The following is a 25,568-nucleotide window of genomic DNA, read 5'->3' on the forward strand; positions in this document are numbered from 1 at the left end:
ATATCAAGCCGTGACGGCAAGATCCGGGAGTAAAAGTATAAAAGGTGAACGATTGAATAGTTGAAGCAAACCAAAATCATCCGTTGAAGCTGATTTATATTTTCTCAGTTGATATTTGCTGAAGCAGATTAATCTTTTCGCAGTTGCTGTTACAAGTTATAAGGTAATGTTTCTCTCTTTTTATTTGCATTATTAAATATATTTTAATAGTAGTTAGAAACAATAACTGAAAGAATGTTCAACAGGCATTTACAATAGGTATTTTTTAATGCCCATATGTGTAGCTTAATTTAATTTTTAACCTTTTTGCAGACTGACCAAGTATGAAGATTCAAATTGTATTTGGAGCATTAATGTGCGTAATTGCATGTTTTGGACAAGAATCGGTTCCTGAAGAAATAATGGAGGACGAAAGACGTAGGTTTTGAATTGTCATATATTCATTATAACCTAACAAAGATTATGTCTCAGTTCTTATTCACGCATGAAACGTCTAAAACATGACCATTTTGAGCTTTTAAATTGAAAATATACTGTTGAGGAAACAATTACATCTGAAGTCTTCTTTATATGAAACTGATCTCATGTGATCTTTTCGCGTTAAATCCCAATGTGCTTATGCAAAATAATTTTTCGTCAACTCTGTATCTGCAAAAGGAAATTGTTTTATTACTTGAGCTTAAAAAGTACTATTTTCATCGATACCATACATAATGTTTTAGTGTTTGACGAACGATCTAAAGATTCAGCTGTGGACAAAGTTAAACCAAACATTTGTAAGTTATATAGTTTCATAGAACATGATATTTATTAATTTCTTTTTAAATAAATGTTATGGTTATACATTACGAAGTCGTTTCTTCTTAAACTCAAATCTTAATAAAAAAGAAATAAAATATTGCTTTAAAAACATGCTTAAATAAGCTATACACTTTACGTTTACCTTTTCAGTGCCTTTCTATAAAAGATCCTGCTGTCCAAGAAGGAATGGAATGTCCATCAACCTCGCTACTGGAACATTTTCAGGGAGCGTAGAAGGTGTATCATCGCCGACATTTCAGGATCAAACATCAACGGAGGCCAAATGTAGGTACATGGCGACTCTGCGGGCCAACTTTCAAAACCTCACACGATGTCTTTATGACTGGCACCAGGACGGATGTGTGTCCTTTCCAATGTGCAAAAGGCGCATGCTCAGAATCGATATGTTCTTGGGAGAGGATAGAAAGGGATACATGTTCAATGTGGGAGATAGCCAAAGTAATAATGGATGGGGTAAGACACTTTTCTTGTGTTAATGATTGTTAATATGCAAATACAACTATGCTATTTTGATTTAAACTTTACCTTTTTTTTGAAAGGTGGAGATTCTGGTCATACAAAACATGATGCGGAAATCTTCGGCTATTATCCAACCATTCGTGGATATAAATCTGATTTTTGCAAATCCGAGAAGTCAACCTGGGCAAACACACTTTTAAAACCCGGTGTCCGAAGAGTTACCATTTTTGCTGCCAACAACTACGCCAGAATTACCAATGACAACGGATTCGAAGTGAAGGGTTGCCACAAGTGTGCTTTTGCTCTCAATGGACAAGACCCGGATGACCGTGCTAACACGCTATACATGGCCTTTAACAGGGTGATCGCGGCTAGCAATAGACCAGGAGTTGGGGTGTGTACCGTTAGAATCCGCTGGGAGTGTCCAGATTGTGAGAGATCTATTTTCCCATTTCCTCTAGGTGATAAAGCAGCTGATGTTGAATAACTCCTTTCTTGGCCGACTATTTGTTTTTGATGTGTGATCCAAATCTATTACAAATCTTCATTTTTTAGAAAAAGTTTTAAAATTCAACCAAGTTTACAAAATATTGTAAAAGGTGGAAATCATGTGCTTCAAAATTGAATTGAATTGATTTATTAAAATATTGAATAAATTACTTGTGTCAAAACAAACTTTGTCTGTTTACACTATTAAAAGGTATTGTTTTTACTCAATGACTATTTATTTCTTCAGCAATTCAAGTGTTTTAAGATCAAGCTGTTTAGACCGAAACTGTTGTGACCATCATGTTTTTTTTTTTTTGTTAAATATATAATACTCTAGGTACGATTTGTTGTAACACATGCGTAAAAATCAAGATTCAATCGTAGATTTGAATCAGATTTCAATTTTTGGAATAAACAATTAATTTTAATTATACAATGTATGAATCTTCAATTTTTAAAATGATTTTCTGTACAGCACTAGTTTCCAATTTTTTTGGTGAAAGATTATAATTAAGAAATTATTCTATTCTATCATATTATTCTAAGATTTGTGCTGTTTTGTTATTTGGGTTATTTAGTACTAAGTCTTTAAATTTACATTTTAATAAATAAATCCAAAGGTTTATAAATAAATACAAAGGATTAAATTTTTTTCTATATTTTTAGGCGATCCATAAATATATCCGAACTTACATTAAAGGACAGGTGACACAAAATCATTTCTTTTTACTAATTTTTCTTATATGGTATTGCTGGCATATCAGCGTAACGTACGCAGTTAGTGAAAGCGTTTTATGCGTGTTTTGAGTATTTTTATATTTCAAATATGATGTACACGTATATACTTACATCAAAATTGAATTTTCGGTGTTCTAGACGATCTTTTATCATACAGACGATACAGTATCATTGAGATGGAAGAAAAAAAAAACCGTAGGACTGACGACATTAAAAATTAAAATACAGTAAACATTAAAATACCCGGTAATTTGTGAAACTAGTATTTTTAGCAATGCAATTTTGTTTATGTTTGCATTACTAAGCAGTTGTTTATTCCAGCAGCTATATACATATGATCCGAATAGAGAGCTCTAGACGTTGCCTGGTTTGATTTTCCGATTGGGATTATAGTCTGTCGATCCCAAAATATTCATGCAGCACATTTTGACGATTTATAATGGAAAATGTTGACATCCCTCTCCATTTGGAAGTCACTCAGAAGACCTTGCACAATTTTTCAACACTATCATCTGGGTCTGTTGAAATGCGAAACCCCATAGACTTCTTTATTTTTAGCCGTGTATTTATACCAGCTGATAAGCTAGAGAGGACGTTTTAAAGAAAGAATAATGAGAATGTTTAATGCTTCTAAAAGAGAATTGCTTGAACCCTAAGGTATATATAAATATACAGCAAAAAGTGAATCGACGATATTTTGGGACAGAATATAGTGGTCAATGCATGTACTGTTAATTTTGAGGAAATAAATATTCTTGAATAAATAATCTAATATTGCTAATCTTTCAAAAAAAATTAAAAAGGTACATAAAGTATATCGTTTTAGCATGCTTAACAAATCTATGACGTAAATAACATTAGATAAGATTTTCCGTTTTCCCTTCCGTTCCGCTTTCCGTTCCGTTTTCCGTTCCGCGTTTTAGCAACACCCATGTACATGTATATACATTGTATACACGTGAACCCATCTAATCGAAGAGATGGGTAAAACTATGTATTTTTATGACCTATTCTTCAAATCCACTTGCACTATTTTATTAGGTAAATAACAGCTTTAAGGCGGTGCAGGACACCTGCATATTGTGATGTACATGTATACTTTCCATTGAGATAAACAATAAAGTATATTAAATATTGATTAAATATTTACCCCCAAATAATGTTACCTAGCATGGAAGTGCAATGGGTTTGAGCATTTACATGTCTGTAAGAGCATTGGGGTCCAAGGTGTATTTTTGGTAATTTTACAATTGATATAAATGAATTTTCATGGGGCTGGGGGGGGGGGGGGGTCTGGACCCCTCACTCCCACCCCTTCTCTAAATCTGTGCACACGATGATGTTCATGTAGGCACACAGAAGCAAATCTAAAACCGGCAACCGCCACGGGGAGGGGGCATAATTTAATTTTTAATTTTGTTTGTAATAATTATGTAGACCATTATACTTTCTATGACATAAAGTGTTAAGATTATTGATTAACTGAAAATTCACTGCAAACAGTTCTACCCCAAATTGCACATAAAGTGCTGCTCATGTCATGATGTGTATTATCATATGGGAAGGGATCACATCCTTCAGTTATGAAAATTATAAATCTTAATTGTATTACCGGAGCTTGCATATAGCCTTCATTTTTAATTAAACTGGTACAAAACAGTGTTATTTAGGGGCAAACGCATGGTGCGGGTATTACTGTCTAATGACAGCATCTAGTTTTTTTAGTTCTTCCGGTCAATATGATTTTTGTTGCTGGAGCAATTAATGTACCTTTTGTGTTAGACGTTTAACAATGTTTGGGCACACAAAATGATCTAATTTTCCCTACTTGTCTTTTTCAGAAATATATTGACAATGTATGTATAAATAATTTTTACTAACGGGTAAAAAAAAAACCAGATTTTTTTTCTTAATTATCATGAATTTTAAAAGCTAAGTGGAGATTCTTCCCCAAATAAAACAGTTAACAACTGTTTTAAAAATAATATATACATTTTATTGTATATCAAAATATCAAATATATAAATCGATTAAATGCTACGAATGTATAGATTTAAACGATGAATTTTCTTATTATGATATCTAACAGTTTAATAAATATATTTTTGAATGATTGTCACAATAATGATTTTTTTTGTTTTTAGGTGAAGTAATACCAAAGGTAACCGACTAGATTCTGACTAGCTTTGCTGCTCCGAAAATACATAAATGGAAGTATGTCCATCAAATTTTTATTTAAAACATATAAGTTTCATTACAATATAAAAGTAAAGCATTGTTACGACATAAAAGGGTAAAAATTACATCGAGCTTTTGATCCTAGCAAAGAATAATGGTGCTTTTAAAGCACACCTAAAGATGACAAACATACAAAATGGCACAAAGAATAAATATATATATTCCGTTTCTATGCATAAATGGTTTTTGGAGGGTTTTTCAGTTAATAATTTGGGTGTACTTTTGCGGGGATGTTGCAATTTTTTAATCCTTTTTAATTTTGGCTGCTAATGCTTTGCCTACTTTTAGACATTAAAATAAATTTAGATCTACTGGTGACTTTCTTTATTTAAAGAAATAGCTAGTTTTGACTTATAAATGCTGATAAAAACTCCATTGCGTAATGCGTAGCTCACAAAGTTTATCGTAGTTAACAAATTGTGATTTTTGCGTCTTACGAGAAGACACTTAAATCGATAATTCGTATAAAAGGATATTGAACACTTTCATCTTTTTAAAACTTATGGTTGGTTGCAACCTATCCATGTATGCAATCAGGGAAATTTATCAACTATAAACTTCTTGAAATTTCATTGGTCGATTGAAGGTAGATACAATATCAATAATAATAGGGAAATCCTTGCTGAAGAGACCTTCGAGATTTTAATTGCTGCCATAAAAAGTAAAACGAAGTACGTCGAACTGAATTAAATTGAGAGACATTTTCGTATTTGTTACAATATCACAAAAAACATAGATTTTTTTTACATGAAAGGATTAACAAAGACAATAATACGAAATATGATAGAAAAAAAAACATGCCCAGATTCATTGCAATAACAGATTTTTGTTTCCTTATCTTTAAACTCGGTGGGTTTTTACAAAGAAATTACAGTTGTTTTCCCTTTTGATTCTTGCTGCTAATGTTTCTTTTTTGCTAAGCAAATATTTAAAAGAAACAAAAAATAAAAGATTTCCATTTGTTTTAGTTTCTTTTTTTATATAAGATACCTAGTGTTGACTAAGAAATGCTGAAAGGAAAAACAATTTTGTAATGTCCATCTACCAACTCTCAATAGTAATTTCTTGAAAACGTTTTCGTTACGTTTTAGGTAAGAAACTATTGTGATCGCTGCTACATTTTTGATTAAGTCTTTGAAGAACGCTCTATGAATCTAGCTGTTGACAAAGACTTTGTTGACAAACTTAACTTTTGTCAAAGCGATATTTGTCTGCTAACATGATTAAAAAATACTTGAAATATTTTTAAAAAAAAATTTAAAATACAAAATCGTTTATCTTTATAAACATGATAGGTTGATTTCAACCTATCCATATATGCAATCATGAAAACTATAAAAAAAAAAGCACTTTGTGATATTCATTGGGCGAATAGATGTAAAAACGACAACAAACAATAGTAGGTAAATCCTTGATGAAGAAACCAATTAAATCTTAATTGTTGTTAATTTTAAACGAAGTAAACTATTGAAGATGATATCAATACTTACAACTCATTTTCATATTTTGTTTACCTGGTTATTTACATTTTCTAACAATGGTTACAAAATTTACGCACTAACACTTTTGGTCAAATATTTAATGTTTAAAGTAGACATTAAAAGATTTTTTAGGTTTCTAATAAAAACTGTTACAAAAAAGTAACTTTGTAGCCATTTTAAACTCTTTGTTGGCTTTTCCTCAGATTTACAAAGAATAGAATTAGAAAGTTTTTGAAGAATGATTGTTTTAATTTTTTTTCATTACATTAGAGAAGAGCAATAGATAAAAAAGGTTATATCGTTAACATCTTAATACATTATCACTTTTCATTATGCTGCTTTAGTATGTATCAATAAAAAGATAATTGTTCGTTGTGCCGAGTTCAACCATTATTGGTATCATCCTTTGATCAATAGGGTAGTTAAATTTAATGTTGTTTCGCCCCGAGTCATAAAAGTGATAGCAATAAACTTTTAGGTACATTTTTTAAAAAAGTTTGTTGTACTTATTTATGCTCTTTTTTTTTACTAGTAGTAATATAAATGCTTTTTCCATTGAACACTTTTTTATAACGCAATTCTGATAATTTTCCATACATTAAATGCCAACATATTATATGGTTTTCGTTTAATGCGTTTTATTTATTTTCCTCTTACCTGCATCACAAAGACAAATCGGGATTTTTTGTTAAGGTGTTTCTTTTCAATTGTTGATAATCACTCAACGTTCATTTTAGCAACAATATTGACATCTTTGGTATTAAATGAAATTCTAAGAATTTGTTTAAATGCTATTGTGTAACCAGGAAAATCTTTTTAAAAAACAAAACTTCTAAAGCGTCATTGGCCAATATGATACCAAGCCGTGACGGCAAGATCCGGGAGTAAAAGTATAAAAGGTGCATGATTGAATAGTTGAAGCAAACAAAAATCATCTGTTGAAGCTGATTTATATTTTCTCAGTTGATATTTGCTGAAGCAGATTAATCTTTTCGCAGTTGCTGTTAAAAGTTATAAGGTAATGTTTCTCTCTTTTTATTTGCATTATTAAATATATTTTAACAGTAGTTAGAAGCAATAACTAAAACAATTTTCAACAGGCATTTGCAATAGGTATTTTTTAATGCCCATATGTCTACCTTAATTTAATTTTAACATTTTTGCAGATTGACCAATTATGAAGGTCCAAATTGTATTTGGAGTATTTATGTGCGTAATTGCATGTTTGGGACAAGAATCGGTTCCTGAAGAAATAATGGAGGACGAAAGACGTAGGTTTTGAATTGTCGTATATTCATTATAACCTAACAAAGATTATGTCTCAGTTCTTATTCACGCATGAAACGTCTAAAACATAACCATTTTGAGCTTTTAAATTGAAACTATACTGCTGAGGAAACAATTACATCTGAAGTCTTCTTTATATAAAACTAATCTCATGTGATCTTTTCGCGTTAAATCCCAATGTGCTTATGCAAAATAATTTTTCGTCAACTTTGTATATGCAAAAGGAAATTGTTTTATTACTTGAGCTTAAAAAGTACTATTTTCATCGATACCATACATAATGTTTTAGTGTTTGACGAACGATCTAAAGATTCAGCTGTGGACAAAGTTAAACCAAACATTTGTAAGTTATATAGTTTCATAGAACATGATATTTATTAATTTCTTTTTAAATAAATGTTATGGTTATACATTACGAACTCGTTTCTTCTTAAACTCAAATCTTAATAAAAAAGAAATAAAATATTGCTTTAAAAACATGCTTAAATAAGCTATACACTTTACGTTTACCTTTTCAGTGCCTTTCTATAAAAGATCCTGCTGTCCAAGAAGGAATGGAATGTCCATCAACCTCGCTACTGGAACATTTTCAGGGAGCGTAGAAGGTGTATCATCGCCGACATTTCAGGATCAAACATCAACGGAGGCCAAATGTAGGTACATGGCGACTCTGCGGGCCAACTTTCAAAACCTCACACGATGTCTTTATGACTGGCACCAGGACGGATGTGTGTCCTTTCCAATGTGCAAAAGGCGCATGCTCAGAATCGATATGTTCTTGGGAGAGGATAGAAAGGGATACATGTTCAATGTGGGAGATAGCCAAAGTAATAATGGATGGGGTAAGACACTTTTCTTGTGTTAATGATTGTTAATATGCAAATACAACTATGCTATTTTGATTTAAACTTTACCTTTTTTTTGAAAGGTGGAGATTCTGGTCATACAAAACATGATGCGGAAATCTTCGGCTATTATCCAACCATTCGTGGATATAAATCTGATTTTTGCAAATCCGAGAAGTCAACCTGGGCAAACACACTTTTAAAACCCGGTGTCCGAAGAGTTACCATTTTTGCTGCCAACAACTACGCCAGAATTACCAATGACAACGGATTCGAAGTGAAGGGTTGCCACAAGTGTGCTTTTGCTCTCAATGGACAAGACCCGGATGACCGTGCTAACACGCTATACATGGCCTTTAACAGGGTGATCGCGGCTAGCAATAGACCAGGAGTTGGGGTGTGTACCGTTAGAATCCGCTGGGAGTGTCCAGATTGTGAGAGATCTATTTTCCCATTTCCTCTAGGTGATAAAGCAGCTGATGTTGAATAACTCCTTTCTTGGCCGACTATTTGTTTTTGATGTGTGATCCAAATCTATTACAAATCTTCATTTTTTAGAAAAAGTTTTAAAATTCAACCAAGTTTACAAAATATTGTAAAACGTGGAAATCATGTGCTTCAAAATTGAATTGAATTGAATTATTAAAATATTTAATAAATTACTTGTGTCAAAACAAACTTTGTCTGTTTACACTTTTAAAAGGTATTGTTTTTACTCAATGACTATTTATTTCTTCAGCAATTCAAGTGTTTTAAGATATAGCTGTTTAGACCGAAACTGTTGTGACCATCATGTTGGTTTTTTTTTGTTAAATATATAATACTCTAGGTATGATTTGTTGTAACACATGCGTAAAAATCAAGATTCAATCGTAGATTTGAATCAGATTTCAATTTTTGGAATAAACAATTAATTTTAATTATACAATGTATGAATCTTCAATTTTTAAAATGATTTTCTGTACAGCACTAGTTTCCAATTTTTTTGGTGAAAGATTATAATTAAGAAATTATTCTATTCTATCATATTATTCTAAGATTTGTGCTGTTTTGTTATTTGGGTTATTTAGTACTAAGTCTTTAAATTTACATTTTAATAAATAAATCCAAAGGTTTATAAATAAATACAAAGGATTAAATTTTTTTCTATATTTTTAGGCGATCCATAAATATATCCGAACTTACATTAAAGGACAGGTGACACAAAATCATTTCTTCTTTGATAAAAATAAACAATTTTCCCATTTGACGAGCATCAGATAAGAACACACAGCTTAATGAAGTTGAAAATCCCAGCTGTAGGTGATCTCCGAGTTCTGCCGATCTTTAATAAGAAATAGATGTGTGTTATTCGTCAGAGACGATTTAGTCAGCAATGGGCTTCATAGGAATCAGAGCAAACAGACAAGGATTTATTTACCTAGGAGAGTGTATTTTTGTTGCAAATGATGATTTTGAAATAAATTTAAAGCAATATCAGATTAAAGTGAATTTATATATTAAAAAAACAACATATTTTATTGAATAGCTTAGTGTATGAAAATTTTGTGATGGAAAATAATAGATTATTATCCTGTCAGCCAGACAGGCAACAACATGCTTAGATTATTAATATTCAGTAAAGTTAGGAATTGTTTGAAAATGCTTATTGATAATCTTCCAGATCCAAAACATTGATATTAATCTTAATATTTTTTTCAAATTCAACTTTGATTTTTATTATATCACATATTAAATTCAATCCTTTATTAAGTCAAATTAACTTAATTGGGGTTTAATTGAGATTTAAGATCCGGTGACATTCCTGGTTACGAAAAGTCTTTATACATTATTATATTAGATTAAGTCAAAACAAAATCCTTTCTTTATCAACAATGATTCCATATTTCTGATGCCTTTTATCTTTTGAAAATCCAATATCCGACATTTTTCAGCATGAAGCACATAGGTCAATTAAAAGTTATTTTAACATCTCACAATTCTTACTCCTTATCTTAATTGCTGATGACACAGGAATGGGGTATCTAAGCTTAGAATTATACGTGTTTTTGTAAAAGTTTCTCAACTTTTTAAAAACAATTAGCAAAATTTATTTACTTCAGATTTTAGGTAAGAGCAAGTTAAAAATCCCTATGGTTGAAAGATACAGTAGATGGTAGAGTGAGTCAGTTCTCATATTATTCAGATACGCATATTGAGGTCACGCGTCTTATCTGCTCGATTTCCAATTCAGCAATAGCTGTGAAAAAGGGAGTCAATTTGTGTCTCCATATTAAGTCTTTATAATATGTAAAAATCAGAAATATTTTAATATTGGAAGAAAAAATTTATAATCGAAATATCTTCAAAATTTAAGAAAATTAGAGGACATGCGGGATAAGCAATATCAATTTAAGTTTAAATATTTATTCCAATTTAGTAGTATAAGCTGATAGACATTTTATTTTTTATCGTTCATTGAAAAATAGAAACTTCATATCTCAAACAGGTGTCTACATAACTGGAGATAAGTACATATATTTTTATTTCTTTTTATTTGAGGAAGTGGTAGTGACTTTGACCTGACCTTTATGCAAAAACAAGATATTCAAATTTGATGAAACTGAAAGAATCATTAGGTTATGTGATCTTTCTGACTGTGTCAAAATTTCAGGAATTCTATAAAAGGTATGTCTAATAACAAGAAGACTCCTTCCTTTACGGTCAGGGCAATCGATGAATCTCCAATACTTGGTTTTGCGTACTTTGCCACCACAAATATACTTAGAAATTAAACATGTATTACATGTATAAGTCATGGTAAGTTTAAATTTTTTCTCATTATTTTTTTTAAAGAGACCGTTATGTGAAAATCATTTATAATCATCCGTATGAAATAAATACTTTTGAATTTTTATTGATTAAAGCAGGGATGAGGGGGAGGGGACTTTTTAAAAACAGGAAAAGATCATTTTTAAAACACATTCTGCTCTTACATAGTGACGTTGAACATGAAAGTCATGTCGAAGTATTCAGCGTATTAAAAATATATATTACATTTTTGTTATGCTTCCAGATTCATTAAATCTGGGGCTATTGTTGATCGGACACCTCAGTTTGATTTGTTGAACATAACTCAATTTGGACATAGGAAAACATGCAGTGAAAATAGAGAATAGAAAAACCAATATTTCAAAATGAAGGCCTGATCTTTTTTTATTTGGAAGATATAAAAATGACAAAAAATGCCAAAAGCTCTACTGTAGAGGCTTTTTATTATATTTTTTTTAAAATTTTTCCGGCCAATATGATTGTTGTTGCTGGAGCAATTAATGTACCTTTTGTGTTAGACAATTATCAATGTTTCGGACACACAAAATGATCTAATTTTCCCTACTTGCCTTTTTCAAAAATATATTGACAATGTATATAATATTGTGTTATATAATATTTTACTTTATCACATAATATTGTATCATATGATACAATATCATATTTTTTAAAACTATTTCCCTATATAATTTTCTTATATAATTGTATGATACATTGATATATGTAAAGTACATTGACAATGTATGTATAAATAATTTTTATTAAGGGGTAAAAAAACCCAAATAATTTTTCTTAATTATCATGAATTTTAAAAGCTAAGCAGAGATACTTCCCCAATTTACACAATTGACAACTGTTCTAGAAATAATATTGATAGCTTTTTATATCAGAATATCAAATATATTAACTAAATGCTACGAATCTATAGATTTAGACGATGAATTTTCTTATAATGATATGTAACAGTTTCACAAAGATATATTTGAATGATGGTCACAATAATAATTTTTTGTTTTTGGGTTCAGTAATACCATAGGTAACCGACTAGATTCCGACTAGATTCGTAGTTCCCCAAAAAGTACATGGATGGTAGTAGGTCCATCAAGTTTATTTAAATCACATTTACGTTCCATTACAATATAAAAGAAAACATATTGTTACGGCATAAAAGAGTATAAATTACATTGAGCGTTTGATCCTAGCAAAGAATTATGGTGCTTTCAAAGCACACCAAAAGAAGACAAACATACAAAATGGCACTAAGAAAAAAAAACATATATTCAGTTTATATGCACAAATAATTTTTGGAGGGTTTTTCAGTTAATAAAGTTAATAATGTGGGTGTACTTTTGCGGGGTTGTTGCAATTTTTTAGTCCTTTTTAATTTTTGCTGCTAATGCTTGGCCTATTTTTAGACTTTAAAATAAATTTAGATCTACTGGTGACTTTCTTTATTTAAATAAATAGCTAGTTTTGACTGATAAAATGCTGATAAAAACTCCATTTCATAATGCGTAGCTCACAAAATTTATTGCAGTTGACAAATTGTGATTTTTGCGTCTTACGAGAAGACACTTAACTCGATAATTCGTATAAAAGGATATTGAACACTCTCATCTTTTTAAATCTTATGGTTGGTTACAACCTATCCATGTATGTTATTAGGAAATTTATCAAATATACAGTTCTTGAAATTTCATTGGTCGATTGAAGGTAGATACAATATCAAATAAAAATAGGGAAATCCTTGCTGAAGAAACCTTCGAGATTTAAATTGCTGCCAAAAAAATAAAACGAAGTACGTCGGACAAAATTTAATATAATTGAAAGACATTTTCGTATTTATTACAATATAACAAAAATGTTTAAAGTAGACATGAAAATATTTTTTTTAGGTTTCTAATAAAAACTGTTATAAAAAAGTAACTTTGTAGCCATTTTAAACTCTTTGTTGTTTTCCTCAGATTTCAAAGAATAGAATTATACAGTTTTTGACGAATGATTGTTTTTATTATTTCATTACATTAGAGAAGGAGACATGGATAATAAAGGTCATCTGTCTACATTATCACTTCTCATTATGTTGTTTTTGTATGTATCAATGATAAGGCAATTGTGCGTTGTGCCGAGGTCAACTAATGTTGGTATCATCCTTTGATCAGTAGGGTAGTTTAATTTAATGTTGTTTCGCCCTGAGTCATAAAAGTGATAGCAATCAACTTTTAGGTACATTTTTTTTAAAAAGTTTGTTGTACTTATTTATGCTGGTTTACTATAAATATAAATGCTTTTTCCATTGAACACTTTTTTTATACCGCAATTTTGACAATTTTCCTTACACTAAATGGCAACATATCATATAGTTTTAGTTTTATGCGTTTTATTCATTTGTTTACACAGACAAATCGGGATTTTTTGTTAAGGTGTTTCTTTTCAATTGTTGATAAGCAATTGTTGTTTTAGCAACAATATTGAAATCTTTGATATTAAATGAAATTCTAAAGATTGTTTAAATGATATTGTGTAACCAGGAAAATCTTTTTAAAAAACAAACCTTCTAAAGCGTCATTGGCCAATATGATATCAAGCCATGACGGCAAGATCCGGGAGTTAAAGTATAAAAGGTGCACGATTGAATAGTTGAAGCAAACCAAAATCATCTGTTGAAGCTGATTTATATTTTCTCAGTTGATATTTGCTGAAGCAGATTAATCTTTTCGCAGTTGCTGTTAAAAGTTATAAGGTAATGTTTCTCTCTTTTTATTTGCATTATTAAATATATTTTAATAGTAGTTAGAAACAATAACTAAAACAATTTTCAACAGGCATTTGCAATAGGTATTTTTTAATGCCCATATGTCTACCTTAATTTAATTTTAACATTTTTGCAGATTGACCAAGTATGAAGGTCCAAATTGTATTTGGAGTATTGATGTGCGTAATTGCATGTTTGGGACAAGAATCGGTTCCTGAAGAAATAATGGAGGACGAAAGACGTAGGTTTTGAATTGTCGTATATTCATTATAACTTAACAAAGATTTTGTCTCAGTTCTTATTCACGCATGAAACGTCTAAAACATGACCATTTTGAGCTTTTAAATTGAAAATATACTGCTGAGGAAACAATTACATCTGAAGTCTTCTTTATATAAAACTAGTCTCATGTGATCTTTTCGCGTTAAATCCCAATGTGCTTATGCAAAATAATTTTTCGTCAACTCTGTATCTGCAAAAGGAAATTGTTTTATTACTTGAGCTTAAAAAGTACTATTTTCATCGATACCATACATAATGTTTTAGTGTTTGACGAGCGATCTAAAGATTCAGCTGTGGACAAAGTTAAACCAAACATTTGTAAGTTATATAGTTTCATAGAACATGATATTTATTAATTTCTCTTTAAATAAATGTTATGGCTTTACATTACGAAGTCGTTTCTTCTTAAACTCAAATCTAAATAAAAATGAAATAAAATATTGCTTTTAAAACATGCATAAATAAGCTATACACTTTACGTTTACCTTTTCAGTGCCTTTCTATAAAAGATCCTGCTGTCCAAGAAGAAATGGAATGTCCATCAACCTCGCTACTGGAACATTTTCAGGGAGCGTAGAAGGTGTATCATCGCCGACATTTCAGGATCAAACATCAACGAAGGCCAAATGTAGGTACATGGCGACTCTGCGGGCCAACTTTCAAAACCTCACACGATGTCTTTATGACTGGCACCAGGGCGGATGTGTGTCCTTTCCAATGTGCAAAAGGCGCATGCTCAGAATCGATATGTTCTTGGGAGAGGATAGAAAGGGATACATGTTCAATGTGGGAGATAGCCAAAGTAATAATGGATGGGGTAAGACACTTTTCTTGTGTTAATGATTGTTAATATGTAAATACAACTATGCTATTTTGATTTAAACTTTACCTTTTTTTGAAAGGTGGAGACTCTGGTCATACAAAACATGATGCGGAAATCTTCGGCTATTATCCAACCATTCGTGGATATAAATCTGATTTTTGCAAATCCGAGAAGTCAACCTGGGCAAACACACTTTTAAAACCCGGCGTCAGAAGAGTGACCATTTTTGCTGCTAACAACTACGCCAGAATTACCAATGACAACGGATTCGAAGTGAAGGGTTGCCACAAGTGTGCTTTTGCTCTCAATGGACAAGACCCAGATGACCGTGCTAACACGCTATACATGGCCTTTAACAGGGTGATCGCGGCAAGCAATAGACGAGGAGTTGGGGTGTGTACCGTTAGAATCCGTTGGGAGTGTCCAGATTGTGAGAGATCTATTTTCCCATTTCCTCTAGATGTCAAGGCAGCTGGTAATGAATAACTTCTATCCTGGCCGACTATTTGTTTTTAATGTGTGATCCAAATTCATCCAAATGTTCATCTTTTGTAAACAATTTTAGAATTAAACCAAATTAAAAAAAAATTGTTACAGGTAAAAATAATGTTTCAAAATTAAATTGAATTGAATTATATAAATATTGAATAAATTATCTTTTTCAAAACAAACTTTGTCTGTTTTCACTTTTAAAAAGTTTTGTATTAATTGAATGACTATTTCTTAAGCAATATAAGTGTTATAAGATACAGCTGTGTTTAGACCGAAACTGTTATGATCATTATGTTGTTTTTGTGTTTAAAATATACTACCTTAGCTTTTAAGTTTAGGTATGATTTATTGTAACACATGTGTAAGAACTAAAATTCATAGGTAAGTATTAACGGTTGATTTAAGAAGAGGTTCAATTACATTAAATCTCTATTACCATGTTACAAGTTGAATTCAAACTCAAATAACAGAACATTTTTGTATAAATTTTGTAAATCATTTGGAGTTAATAACATACACACATTGCAATGCTACCATGCTGTCAACTAAATGTCAACTAAAAGCTCTGGAAAGTTGACTTAGTGACAGATGAATACCATTTATTCATTTTAAGTTACTTGTTAGTTAACTGAATGGCGGAGCTTTATCATGAGGTATCCAGAAGAATAAATGAGAGAACTGCAGCATGTGGTATCAGGAGAACCATTAAATTAGACATCATTGATCTGTTTCCTATTATTTTTGCTATCAATTACATGTTTTACAATGCCCTAAATAGATATTGTTAAGATCTTCTAATGAAAGTAAGAAAAGCTTTTTTTTTTTAATAATAAGCGTTTAAGAAGTTTATGAACAGTTTTATAAAAATAGAGACAATGTGTATAGTAGAACGATTGTTTTAATAAAATTAAAAGTAATGACCTAACAGGTATTATTGACGGTATGTACATGTATAGTAAGGTTAATATCAGACTGGTTAATGATATGATGAACTAATAGTACACCGAAAATAAACAAATATCAGTTCTATTTAGTATACGTATATATTCTAAAACAGGTATTTGATACAGTAATTAAATCATTTAACATTCAAACTTTATAAAATTTGAATTTTATTAAATCAATTAAAAATGATTTTTTTTTAAACATATAAACATTGGTTGAACGAAATGGCATTACTAAATTTCATTGAATTATTCCTAAAATTTGGCATTAAATTTGACTATTTGAAGTAATCAAACAAATACTTATACAATGTAGTTTGAACAATAATTTGATTTTTATACAGTATGACCGTGAACAAATGTAGTAAATGAGAAAAATGACAATAGCAAACTGTCAACCATCTCAAATAACCATAAAACGAAATACAAATCCAAAGAAGAGCAACACAGACCTCCAATAATATAAAGGTAGGATCAAAGGTAGTGAATATAATAGTAATTTTTGAGGAAAAGTAAATCATAGAAAACCTCATTTACTGGTGGGTTTAAATGCCAGTACATAATTAACACTAAAGCAAAATTATGCTAAGATTTCTACGAAATGTTGAAATATTCAAATCATAACGCAAAGTAAAAATCTTTTCAAAACTTTGCATTCAAATAGACATATATATGATGTTTCATATAAAAAAGAAATTCGAGATATGACATGAAATAAGCTTATTTTAGGAAAAAGTGAAGCTCATTTTTTTCTTGACTTTTATGAAATATAAGATAGATATGGCAAAATATGTCGACAGAAATATTAAAACGTTGTTCAAATATTTTTGTTCACAATCCCATGAAGATATCGTAATGCACAAACTATCTGGTTTGGTCTACACTGAAATTTACAAACCTAAATTAACAATACTCTAAAACTATCGACGTCTGAAAATCTTCATTTTCTTCTTGTCAATCTTCCGCCACATAATATAGTCCCTTATTAAACTCTGCAAATATTCAATTTTCTTTAACATATTTATTCAAAATAGTATATTTGACATTGTAAAATAAAAACATACGAGTAGAATAAATATATGCTGCAGAATTTTGATACTTGAGGTGACCCAAAATATTTACCCTGAAAAACAGAGGAACAGACCTTTTCAAGATAAACTTAGTTAGAGAAAATAAGCAAATTAGTCAGGCTTTATTTTCAACTTTAGAACGTCAAAAAAAAAAATAAGGGGAAATTACTAAATAACACAATGTTTTGATTTCCGGGTAATATTTTTTTCATTAATCATAAAAGAAAAGACAAAAGGGTTGATTAAAAAGTAATGTCAAAGATACGATAAAATCGTGAAAATCGGCGTAATGTGACAATCCTTCGTGTATTGAGATAACAACCTATCATAGTGAAAATGTTTAGTGTAATATTGAATTTACTTCGTAGGATGATATATTACAAGGTAAGGTAAAGATAGTAGCTGCAGAATAGCAACATCATTTCTGAACATTTGGCATTCTGGTAGAATTTCATTATTAAAACACTTTTATAAAAGATTTTGTATAATTTTGTTGGCATTAAGTAGTTACTCATTTTGTGAGCTCAGTTTTATCGATGGCTTTTCAAAAAGACATGTACGTAGCTTTATAATACAGGCCTAGCCGATTAAATAAGAATATAGCTTTATATTTCCTACAGAGCGTAATGTCTTTTAACTAATTTATTTGATAAAATTTAAAAATGCATTGTATCATTAGTCTTATGTCCGGCCTATTGACTACTCGAGATAGAGACAAAAAGCATCGCGTAGTTATCCGAAACGGACGGTGACATTTTCTCAGTTTGGTGAAGTCTGTGTTATATCTGTTTCGACACATTGTGTTGTTTTGGAGCTTTTTCAAATTTTGAAGCATGACATTAATTCTAGAGAAAAGACATAAATTCATGACGCGGCGATGCCACGTATATATCCTTTTATAAACAGCAAAATCTTCTGAATTATTCAACGAAATAAATTCAACTTAAATATTTGGCTTTCAAAAATTTGATGAATCATTTTATTCAACACAGGGCTAATGAAAAGTGCGTTGCATAGTGTTACATTACGCTTGAATCAAACGTTGTGTATATTTACTTCAAATAAATAATAGAAAATGTTGATAAATGGAATAAAACTAATCTTACAAATCAAGAAAATAAAACAGTTATAGATATACTAAACCAAACACTAGAATTTATAAGTCGGTACAGGAAAAGACTTTTTGAATTTATTTGAAATTTTTAAAAACAATTCAGAGAAGCACTTCAATTTAAAAATATGAGATTGGTGCATCAAAATCCTAGATATTTTAAACTTTTTAGGGTGCTGACTAGAGCCAGACTTTAAAAAAACTGAAAAAATGTGTCGAATTAAATTTACTTTTTACAATAGAAGAGTACAACGTAGTATTATGACATGAAAGGATACACATTACATCAAACGTTTGCACATAGCAAAAAGTCACAGTGCTTTTAAAGCACACCCAAAGAATAAAGAATACAAAATGTCACACAGGAAAAACACTTTTAGATTAGTTTTTTAAAATCTAATAATTTGGGTGTTGTTTTGACAAAGAAAATGCAATTTTTTACTCATTTAATTCTGGCTGCTATTGCTTTGACTTTGTGTAGCTATTTTTTAGACAATCAAATAAATTAAATTAACTTTTGAGTTCCTTTGCTTATTCAGTAACAAGTGTTGCGTAGTGATAAAATGCTGATAGAAAACAACACGTTGTGATGTTCATCTCATTATTTATATCTTATTTAACAAATTGTGATTTTTTACTTCGATGAGAAGACATTTAAATCGATTATTTGTAAAACAGGATATCAAACATTTTCATCTTTATTGAAGTTATGATTTATGACAACCAATCCTTATATGTAACCAGGAAATCTATCAAAAATAAACTTCTTGAAATGTCATTGGTCGATTGAAAGTAGATACAATATCAAACAATAATAGGAAAAACCTGGATAAAGAAATGCACTTGATTTAAATTGCTGCGATCAAAGTAAACAAGTCGAATGGAATTTATTCGAAACGCATTTTCGTATTCATTACAATAAAACAAAACAAAAAACAGAGAATAGATACATTAAAGGATATCATAGAATTATACTATGAAATGATATAGATTACATCGAACGTTTCCTCCTGGCAAAAAATCAAGGTGCTTTCAAAGCACACCTAAAGATTACAGAAATACGAAATGCAATTCATTGCAATACCAGTTTTTTGCTTTTTTTCATCTATTGATATAGGTATACTTTTGAGAAGGATATTGCATTTGTTTACCCCTTTGATTATTGCTGCTAATGTGTTGCTTGTGTTTGACTATTATTTAAGAAAATACAATAAATGAGGATTTCCTTTTTGAGTTTTTCATTAATGTAATTAAATACCTACTTTTGATAGATAGAAAGCTTACAGAAAGAACAATAATTTTCATCTTCAAACTTTCGTTAATAATTTTTATTTATTTTGTTATCCTAAAGACGATTGTCTTTGCTGTCATACACACATTTTGTTTCATTTTTTGACTAACGCTCTATAAATCCAGTTGAGGACAAAGACAAATTTGTCAAATCGAAATGTCGTGTTTACATGGATTTAAAGATAAGTTATTGTTTTTTCCTTGAATCTTTTTATTCCTCAGCAATATAATAGGGTTTAGCCATCTAAATTCCGTTTTTCAAAGGGCCTATGAAATTGTTCAAAGTTCCAAGTGTCCTTAGATTTTTCGGTCTTTTCAGACGTCACTGTCTTTGGGCTATTTGTTTAACACGACCAAATCTGTGACGTCATACATAAGTTCGTCAGTATTTTCGAAAAAAAAATCCCCTTTATCCCAAACCCATGTCATTTTTTTTTTACCAAATCTGTTTAAATTTGTCTTTCAAATATTTTGGCTATACCTCGTGATTTTTTGTTGTAATTTCAGAGAGACTTTTATTGGCCCATCAAAAATTCCACTATTCAAATCGTAACGACTGTAAACACGTTTACTAAGAATTGTCAAGGCGTATATATCGCTCACCTGTAGTGCAAATCTGCTTCGTAATTGACGTTGTGCTTAAGTGTCCAAGTAGCGCAGTGGACAATGCACACGCTTGTCACCGCTGCGACCCGAGTTTGATCCCCCTGAGCGACAGTGGTTGTATGTAATAGGGTATGGCGTTCGCCCGCTTAGACAACGTGGGGTAATATCCGGGTACTCCCGCTACTTCCAACATCAAGGTCGATTGAAAGTAGATACAATATCAAACAATAATAGGAAAAACCTGGATAAAGAAATGCACTTGATTTAAATTGCTGCGATCAAAGTAAACAAGTCGAATGGAATTTATTTGAAACGCATTTTCGTATTCATTACAATAAAACAAAACAAAAAACAGAGAATAGATACATTAAAGGATATCATAGAATTATACTATAAAATGATATAGATTACATCGAACGTTTCCTCCTGGCAAAAAATCAAGGTGCTTTCAAAGCACACCTAAAGATTACAGAAATACGAAATGCAATTCATTGCAATACCAGTTTTTTGCTTTTTTTCATCTATTGATATAGGTATACTTTTGAGAAGGATATTGCATTTGTTTACCCCTTTGATTATTGCTGCTAATGTGTTGCTTGTGTTTGACTATTATTTAAGAAAATACAATAAATGAGGATTTCCTTTTTGAGTTTTTCATTAATGTAATTAAATACCTACTTTTGATAGATAAAAAGCTTACAGAAAGAACAATAATTTTCATCTTCAAACTTTCGTTAATAATTTTTATTTATTTTGTAATCCTTAAGACAATTGTCTTAGCTGTCATACTCACATTTTGTTTCATTTTTTGACTAACGCTCTATAAATCCAGTTGGGGACAAAGATAAATTTGTCAAATCGAAATGTCGTGTTTACATGGATTTAAAGATAAGTTATTGTTTTTTCCTTGAATCTTTTTATTCCTCAGCAATATAATAGGGTTTAGCCATCTAAATTCCGTTTTTCAAAGGGCCTATGAAATTGTTCAAAGTTCCAAGTATCCTTAGCGTTTTCAGTCTTTTCAGACGTCACTGTCATTGGGCTATTTGTTTAACACGACCAAATCTGTGACGTCATACATAAGTTCGTCAGTAATTTCGAAAAAAACTCGTTTGTCGGCCTTTTCTCAGATTAAGAGAAAATGGAATTGTACATTTTTTGAGAATGATTGGTTTTTTTTTTTATTTTTATAAGCTAAAGAGAAATCAATGAGGAACGTTAAATGGTTAAAATCTGCTTACATTATCACTGGTCATTATGTTACCTTTTGTATGTAGCAATAGTAAAACAAATGTTCGTACGCCGAGTTGAATCATTGCTGTTTTCTTCCAAACATTGTTAGTTTGCTTTAATCAAATGTTGTTTCGTACTCAGGCGGAAAAGCATATATATTTTCAATGAATGTAAATGTACAATTGAGATTCATATAGATCTGGATATGATTTTTCATACGTTTTTTAAATTCTCTTACCTGTATGACTAAAACAAATCGGGATTTTTGTGTAGGTGTTTTATTCAAAAGTTGATTATAACTCCAAATACTCTTTTTAGCTTCAAGATTGAAATCTTTGATTTTAAAGGAAGTTCTAATGTTTTTATTTTATTGTGTAACCAGGAAATCGTAACAAATAAACCTTCTAAAGCGTCATTGGCCATATGGTCGTGAATACGAAGCATCAAACATTTGTGGCAGCATCCGGGAGAAAAAGTATAAACAGGGGCTCGATTAAAGAGTTGAAACAAACCCGAATCGTCTGTTAAACTGATCTATCTTTTAACAGTTGGCATCTTCTGAAACAGAGATTTCTTTATAAAGTTGCTGCTAAGAGTTGAGAGGTAATGGTTTTATCTTCTTACTTGCATTTTAAAAAATGGTTTCATAAAAACCATTAAGAATTGATGAAAGATTTATTACAAGACTTTTGCAATAGATTTTTTTTCAACTGTCAAAATGTCTAGCTACTTTTTCTTAACTGTTTTGCAGATTGACCAAGTATGAAGGTCAAACTTATATTTGGAGTATTAATGTGCGCAATTGCATGTATGGGACAAGAATTGGTTCCGGAAGAAATAATGGAGGACGAAAGACGTAGGTTTTGAATTTTTTATGATAACGTTACAAAGATTATCTCTCAAATTTTATTCACATATTAACTTTTTAAAAAGTTACATTTATTGATTTACTCAAAAGGTTCATTTTAAGTACTCTTTATATGCAACTGATCTAATGTGATCTTCTCACCTGAAAATCCAGTGTACTTGTATATAACGTCTTTCACCAAAGATCAGTATTTTAAAATGCTAGCAGGTACCAATGAATGTTAAAACATTTGTTTTAAGTCTTCATGGATTATTTAAAAAAAAAAATAAATATGAAGCAAATAGTGTTCTTTAGATTATATTTGTGCTATTTTGCATCTTTTTTCTTAATTTAGATTCAATAAATATAAGTTTAAATAAAGGGGTTCAAAGGATATATCATCCAGTGTCTAGTAACCACGCATCGCATTAGAGAACTAAGAAAATAAAAATCGTATCATAAACAAGAAAGATATTATTCTTACAAATATTTCCATGATTTCTTTTTTTTGTCATGAAAGCTTCTTTTATAAGATGATTGAGCTTGAAATGCACTATTGAATACGTTCCGTTTCAGTGTTTGACGAACGTGCTATGAATCCAGCGGTGGACAAAGTTAAACCAAATATCCGTAAGTTATATATCTTCATAAAAACAGATAATAGATTTTTAATTTTCTACTAAATAAGACTTATAAATGATAAGAACTATCCTAATGCAACTCTACTCTAATGAAATCAGTAAAATAAAATATTGCAATAAACATGCATATATATCTTACACACTTTACGTTTACGATTTTAGTGCCTTTCTATAAAAGACCCTGCTGTCCAAGAAGGAATGGAATGTCCATCAACCTAGCAACTGGAACATTTTCAGGGAGCGTAGAAGGTGTATCGTCACCAACATTTCAAGCTCAAAAATCAACGAAAGCCAAATGTAGCTACTTGACGACTCTGCGGGCCAACTTCCAAAACCTCACAAGATGTCTTTATGACTGGCACCAGGGCGGGTGTGTGTCCTTTCCAATGTGCAAAAGGCGCATGCTCAGAATCGATATGTTCTTGGGAGATGATAGAAAGGGATACATGTTCAATGTAGGAGATAGCCAAAGTAATAATGGATGGGGTAAGACAAAATTCCTTTTGTTAATGATTGTTAATATGCAAATACAACTATGATATTTTGATTAAAACCTAACCTTTTTTTGAAAGGTGGAGACTCCGGTCATACAAAACATGATGCGGAAATCTTCGGCTATTATCCTACCATATTTGGATATAAATCTGACTTTTGCAAATCCGAGCGGTCAACCTGGGCAAACACTCTTTTAAAACCCGATGTCAGAAGAGTGACCATTTTTGCTGCCAACAACTACGCCAGAATTACCAATGACAACGGATTCGAAGTGAAGGGTTGCCACAAATGTGCATTTGCTCTCAATGGACAAGACCCGGATGACCGTGCTAACACGCTATACATGGCCTTTAACAGGGTGATCGCGGCAAGCAATAGACGAGGAGTTGGGGTGTGTACCGTTAGAATCCGTTGGGAGTGTCCAGATTGTGAGAGATCTATTTCCCCATTTCCTCTAGGTGACAAAGCAGCTGATGTTGAATAATTTTTATGTGAACAGATAACTATGTTTTCAAAATGTGATCCAAATTTTTTATAAGTCTTCATCGACTTTCTTAAAAAGTTTAAAATCATAACTCGTAAAAATTATGCACAATTATTGTCAATCAAATTATCAAAATGTTGAATACATTACTTTTTTGTCACAACGAACTTTTTCTGTTTACATGGTTAAAAAGTATTACTATTACTTTTATCAAATTGTTATTTCATATCCTCAACAATATGAGGTGTATTAAGATGTAGTTGTTTAAAGCAAAACTATATAGAACATCAACTTGTTCATCGTCATTATAATAATTCCTTAGAATAACACCACATTACTGTTTTCTCGTTGTTGATATTTTTTGACTCTACACAGGTTGAAGGCTTACAATTCAGTCAATGTAATGGTATTTGTCACTTCTTGACTTTTACCTTTTATGACAATATGTCACAACATGGAGATTTCAACTCATTTGGAAACTGTTTATGTTACCAAAATTGTGTTTATTTTTGCAGCACAGAGGGTATACATAGTTTATTAATTACCAGCAGGCCCCAAGCTCGAATAAAGCAGGAATTTTTGTTTAAGTGAAAATCAATTATGCTTTAAAATTTGATTTTAATCCCAAAATTGAACTTTTTCCATCATTGTCAAGTCAAGTGCAAGCTTGAATTTCATATTCTTTATGGGATATGAACAGTTGGACTTATTTTTGGGAGTTGATTTTTAATCAACTCTCCTATGCAGTCACTCGGACAAACCGAAAGTGAAACAGTGTTTGGACCTCAGCACAAATCATTGCTCCTGACAAGACTTAATTCTTGAAAATAATTGATGAATTCGATGTAATGTATGCTAAAGCATTGTTTTTCAAGGAATCTTATTTACAAATACCTTAAAAATAGTCAGATTTTAAATGATCCGAACAATTTGAATATTTTTGGTAGTCGTATGTATTCCTACGCCAGAGTTCAATATAGTCTCGTTCAACTCGACGCTCGGCTATCTCCGTAAACCCTTGTCGGAGATTTACGGTGTCAGCCGAGCGTTTGCTTGAACGAGACTATAGTTCAATATTGCTTGGATCCATACAATTTTCGAAAAATATTTCTACCACTGATACATAGTTTGATTGAATTAATTTTATCTTTAAATATTATTTAACATGATTCATTTGGAGGTTTCTCGACATTCTAGTCGAAAAAGTTCAAAAATTCATATTATAAAAATATGCGTAATTCAAATTAGAAACTACGTATACATGTACTTGTCATGCAAAATAACATATCATTGATCTTTAAATAAATAAACATCGACAAAATCAA

At 30.8% G+C, this 25,568-nt stretch overlaps 4 protein-coding genes across 4 annotated transcripts; all 4 read left to right on the forward strand.

Moving 5' to 3' along the window:
* Window positions 1–312: 312 nt before the first annotated feature.
* On the forward strand, window positions 313–1,993 carry LOC136276206 (uncharacterized). The gene is made up of 4 exons (XM_066087541.1): window positions 313–417; window positions 723–776; window positions 952–1,275; window positions 1,362–1,993. The coding sequence occupies exons 1-4, from the start codon at window positions 324–326 to the stop codon at window positions 1,766–1,768; spliced, it is 879 nt and encodes a 292-aa protein (XP_065943613.1). The 5' UTR covers window positions 313–323; the 3' UTR covers window positions 1,769–1,993.
* A 5,143-nt stretch (window positions 1,994–7,136) lies between these two features.
* Window positions 7,137–8,956, forward strand: LOC136276625 (uncharacterized). The gene is made up of 5 exons (XM_066089140.1): window positions 7,137–7,245; window positions 7,394–7,498; window positions 7,804–7,857; window positions 8,033–8,356; window positions 8,443–8,956. The coding sequence occupies exons 2-5, from the start codon at window positions 7,405–7,407 to the stop codon at window positions 8,847–8,849; spliced, it is 879 nt and encodes a 292-aa protein (XP_065945212.1). The 5' UTR covers window positions 7,137–7,245; window positions 7,394–7,404; the 3' UTR covers window positions 8,850–8,956.
* A 4,804-nt stretch (window positions 8,957–13,760) lies between these two features.
* LOC109618369 (uncharacterized) lies at window positions 13,761–15,636 on the forward strand. Its single transcript, XM_020065908.3, has 5 exons — window positions 13,761–13,913; window positions 14,062–14,166; window positions 14,472–14,525; window positions 14,701–15,024; window positions 15,110–15,636. The coding sequence occupies exons 2-5, from the start codon at window positions 14,073–14,075 to the stop codon at window positions 15,514–15,516; spliced, it is 879 nt and encodes a 292-aa protein (XP_019921467.3). The 5' UTR covers window positions 13,761–13,913; window positions 14,062–14,072; the 3' UTR covers window positions 15,517–15,636.
* Window positions 15,637–22,204: 6,568 nt separating this feature from the next.
* Window positions 22,205–25,568, forward strand: LOC105338148 (uncharacterized). Its single transcript, XM_034467067.2, has 5 exons — window positions 22,205–22,379; window positions 22,528–22,632; window positions 23,200–23,253; window positions 23,427–23,750; window positions 23,837–25,568. The coding sequence occupies exons 2-5, from the start codon at window positions 22,539–22,541 to the stop codon at window positions 24,241–24,243; spliced, it is 879 nt and encodes a 292-aa protein (XP_034322958.2). The 5' UTR covers window positions 22,205–22,379; window positions 22,528–22,538; the 3' UTR covers window positions 24,244–25,568.

This window comes from Magallana gigas, chromosome 6, assembly GCF_963853765.1.
Source record: "Magallana gigas chromosome 6, xbMagGiga1.1, whole genome shotgun sequence".
NCBI lineage: Eukaryota > Metazoa > Mollusca > Bivalvia > Ostreida > Ostreidae > Magallana > Magallana gigas.

Coding starts and splice junctions, on each gene's coding strand:
- LOC105338148 (XM_034467067.2), top strand. CDS start 22,539: ATGAAGGTCAAACTTATATTTGGAGTATTAATGTGCGCAATTGCATGT. Junction 23,254..23,426: donor CAAAGTTAAACCAAATATCC/GTAAGTTATATA, acceptor TTACGATTTTAG/TGCCTTTCTATAAAAGACCC. Junction 23,751..23,836: donor CCAAAGTAATAATGGATGGG/GTAAGACAAAAT, acceptor TTTTTTTGAAAG/GTGGAGACTCCGGTCATACA.
- LOC136276625 (XM_066089140.1), top strand. CDS start 7,405: ATGAAGGTCCAAATTGTATTTGGAGTATTTATGTGCGTAATTGCATGT. Junction 7,499..7,803: donor AATAATGGAGGACGAAAGAC/GTAGGTTTTGAA, acceptor ATAATGTTTTAG/TGTTTGACGAACGATCTAAA. Junction 7,858..8,032: donor CAAAGTTAAACCAAACATTT/GTAAGTTATATA, acceptor TTACCTTTTCAG/TGCCTTTCTATAAAAGATCC.
- LOC109618369 (XM_020065908.3), top strand. CDS start 14,073: ATGAAGGTCCAAATTGTATTTGGAGTATTGATGTGCGTAATTGCATGT. Junction 14,167..14,471: donor AATAATGGAGGACGAAAGAC/GTAGGTTTTGAA, acceptor ATAATGTTTTAG/TGTTTGACGAGCGATCTAAA. Junction 14,526..14,700: donor CAAAGTTAAACCAAACATTT/GTAAGTTATATA, acceptor TTACCTTTTCAG/TGCCTTTCTATAAAAGATCC.
- LOC136276206 (XM_066087541.1), top strand. CDS start 324: ATGAAGATTCAAATTGTATTTGGAGCATTAATGTGCGTAATTGCATGT. Junction 418..722: donor AATAATGGAGGACGAAAGAC/GTAGGTTTTGAA, acceptor ATAATGTTTTAG/TGTTTGACGAACGATCTAAA. Junction 1,276..1,361: donor CCAAAGTAATAATGGATGGG/GTAAGACACTTT, acceptor TTTTTTTGAAAG/GTGGAGATTCTGGTCATACA.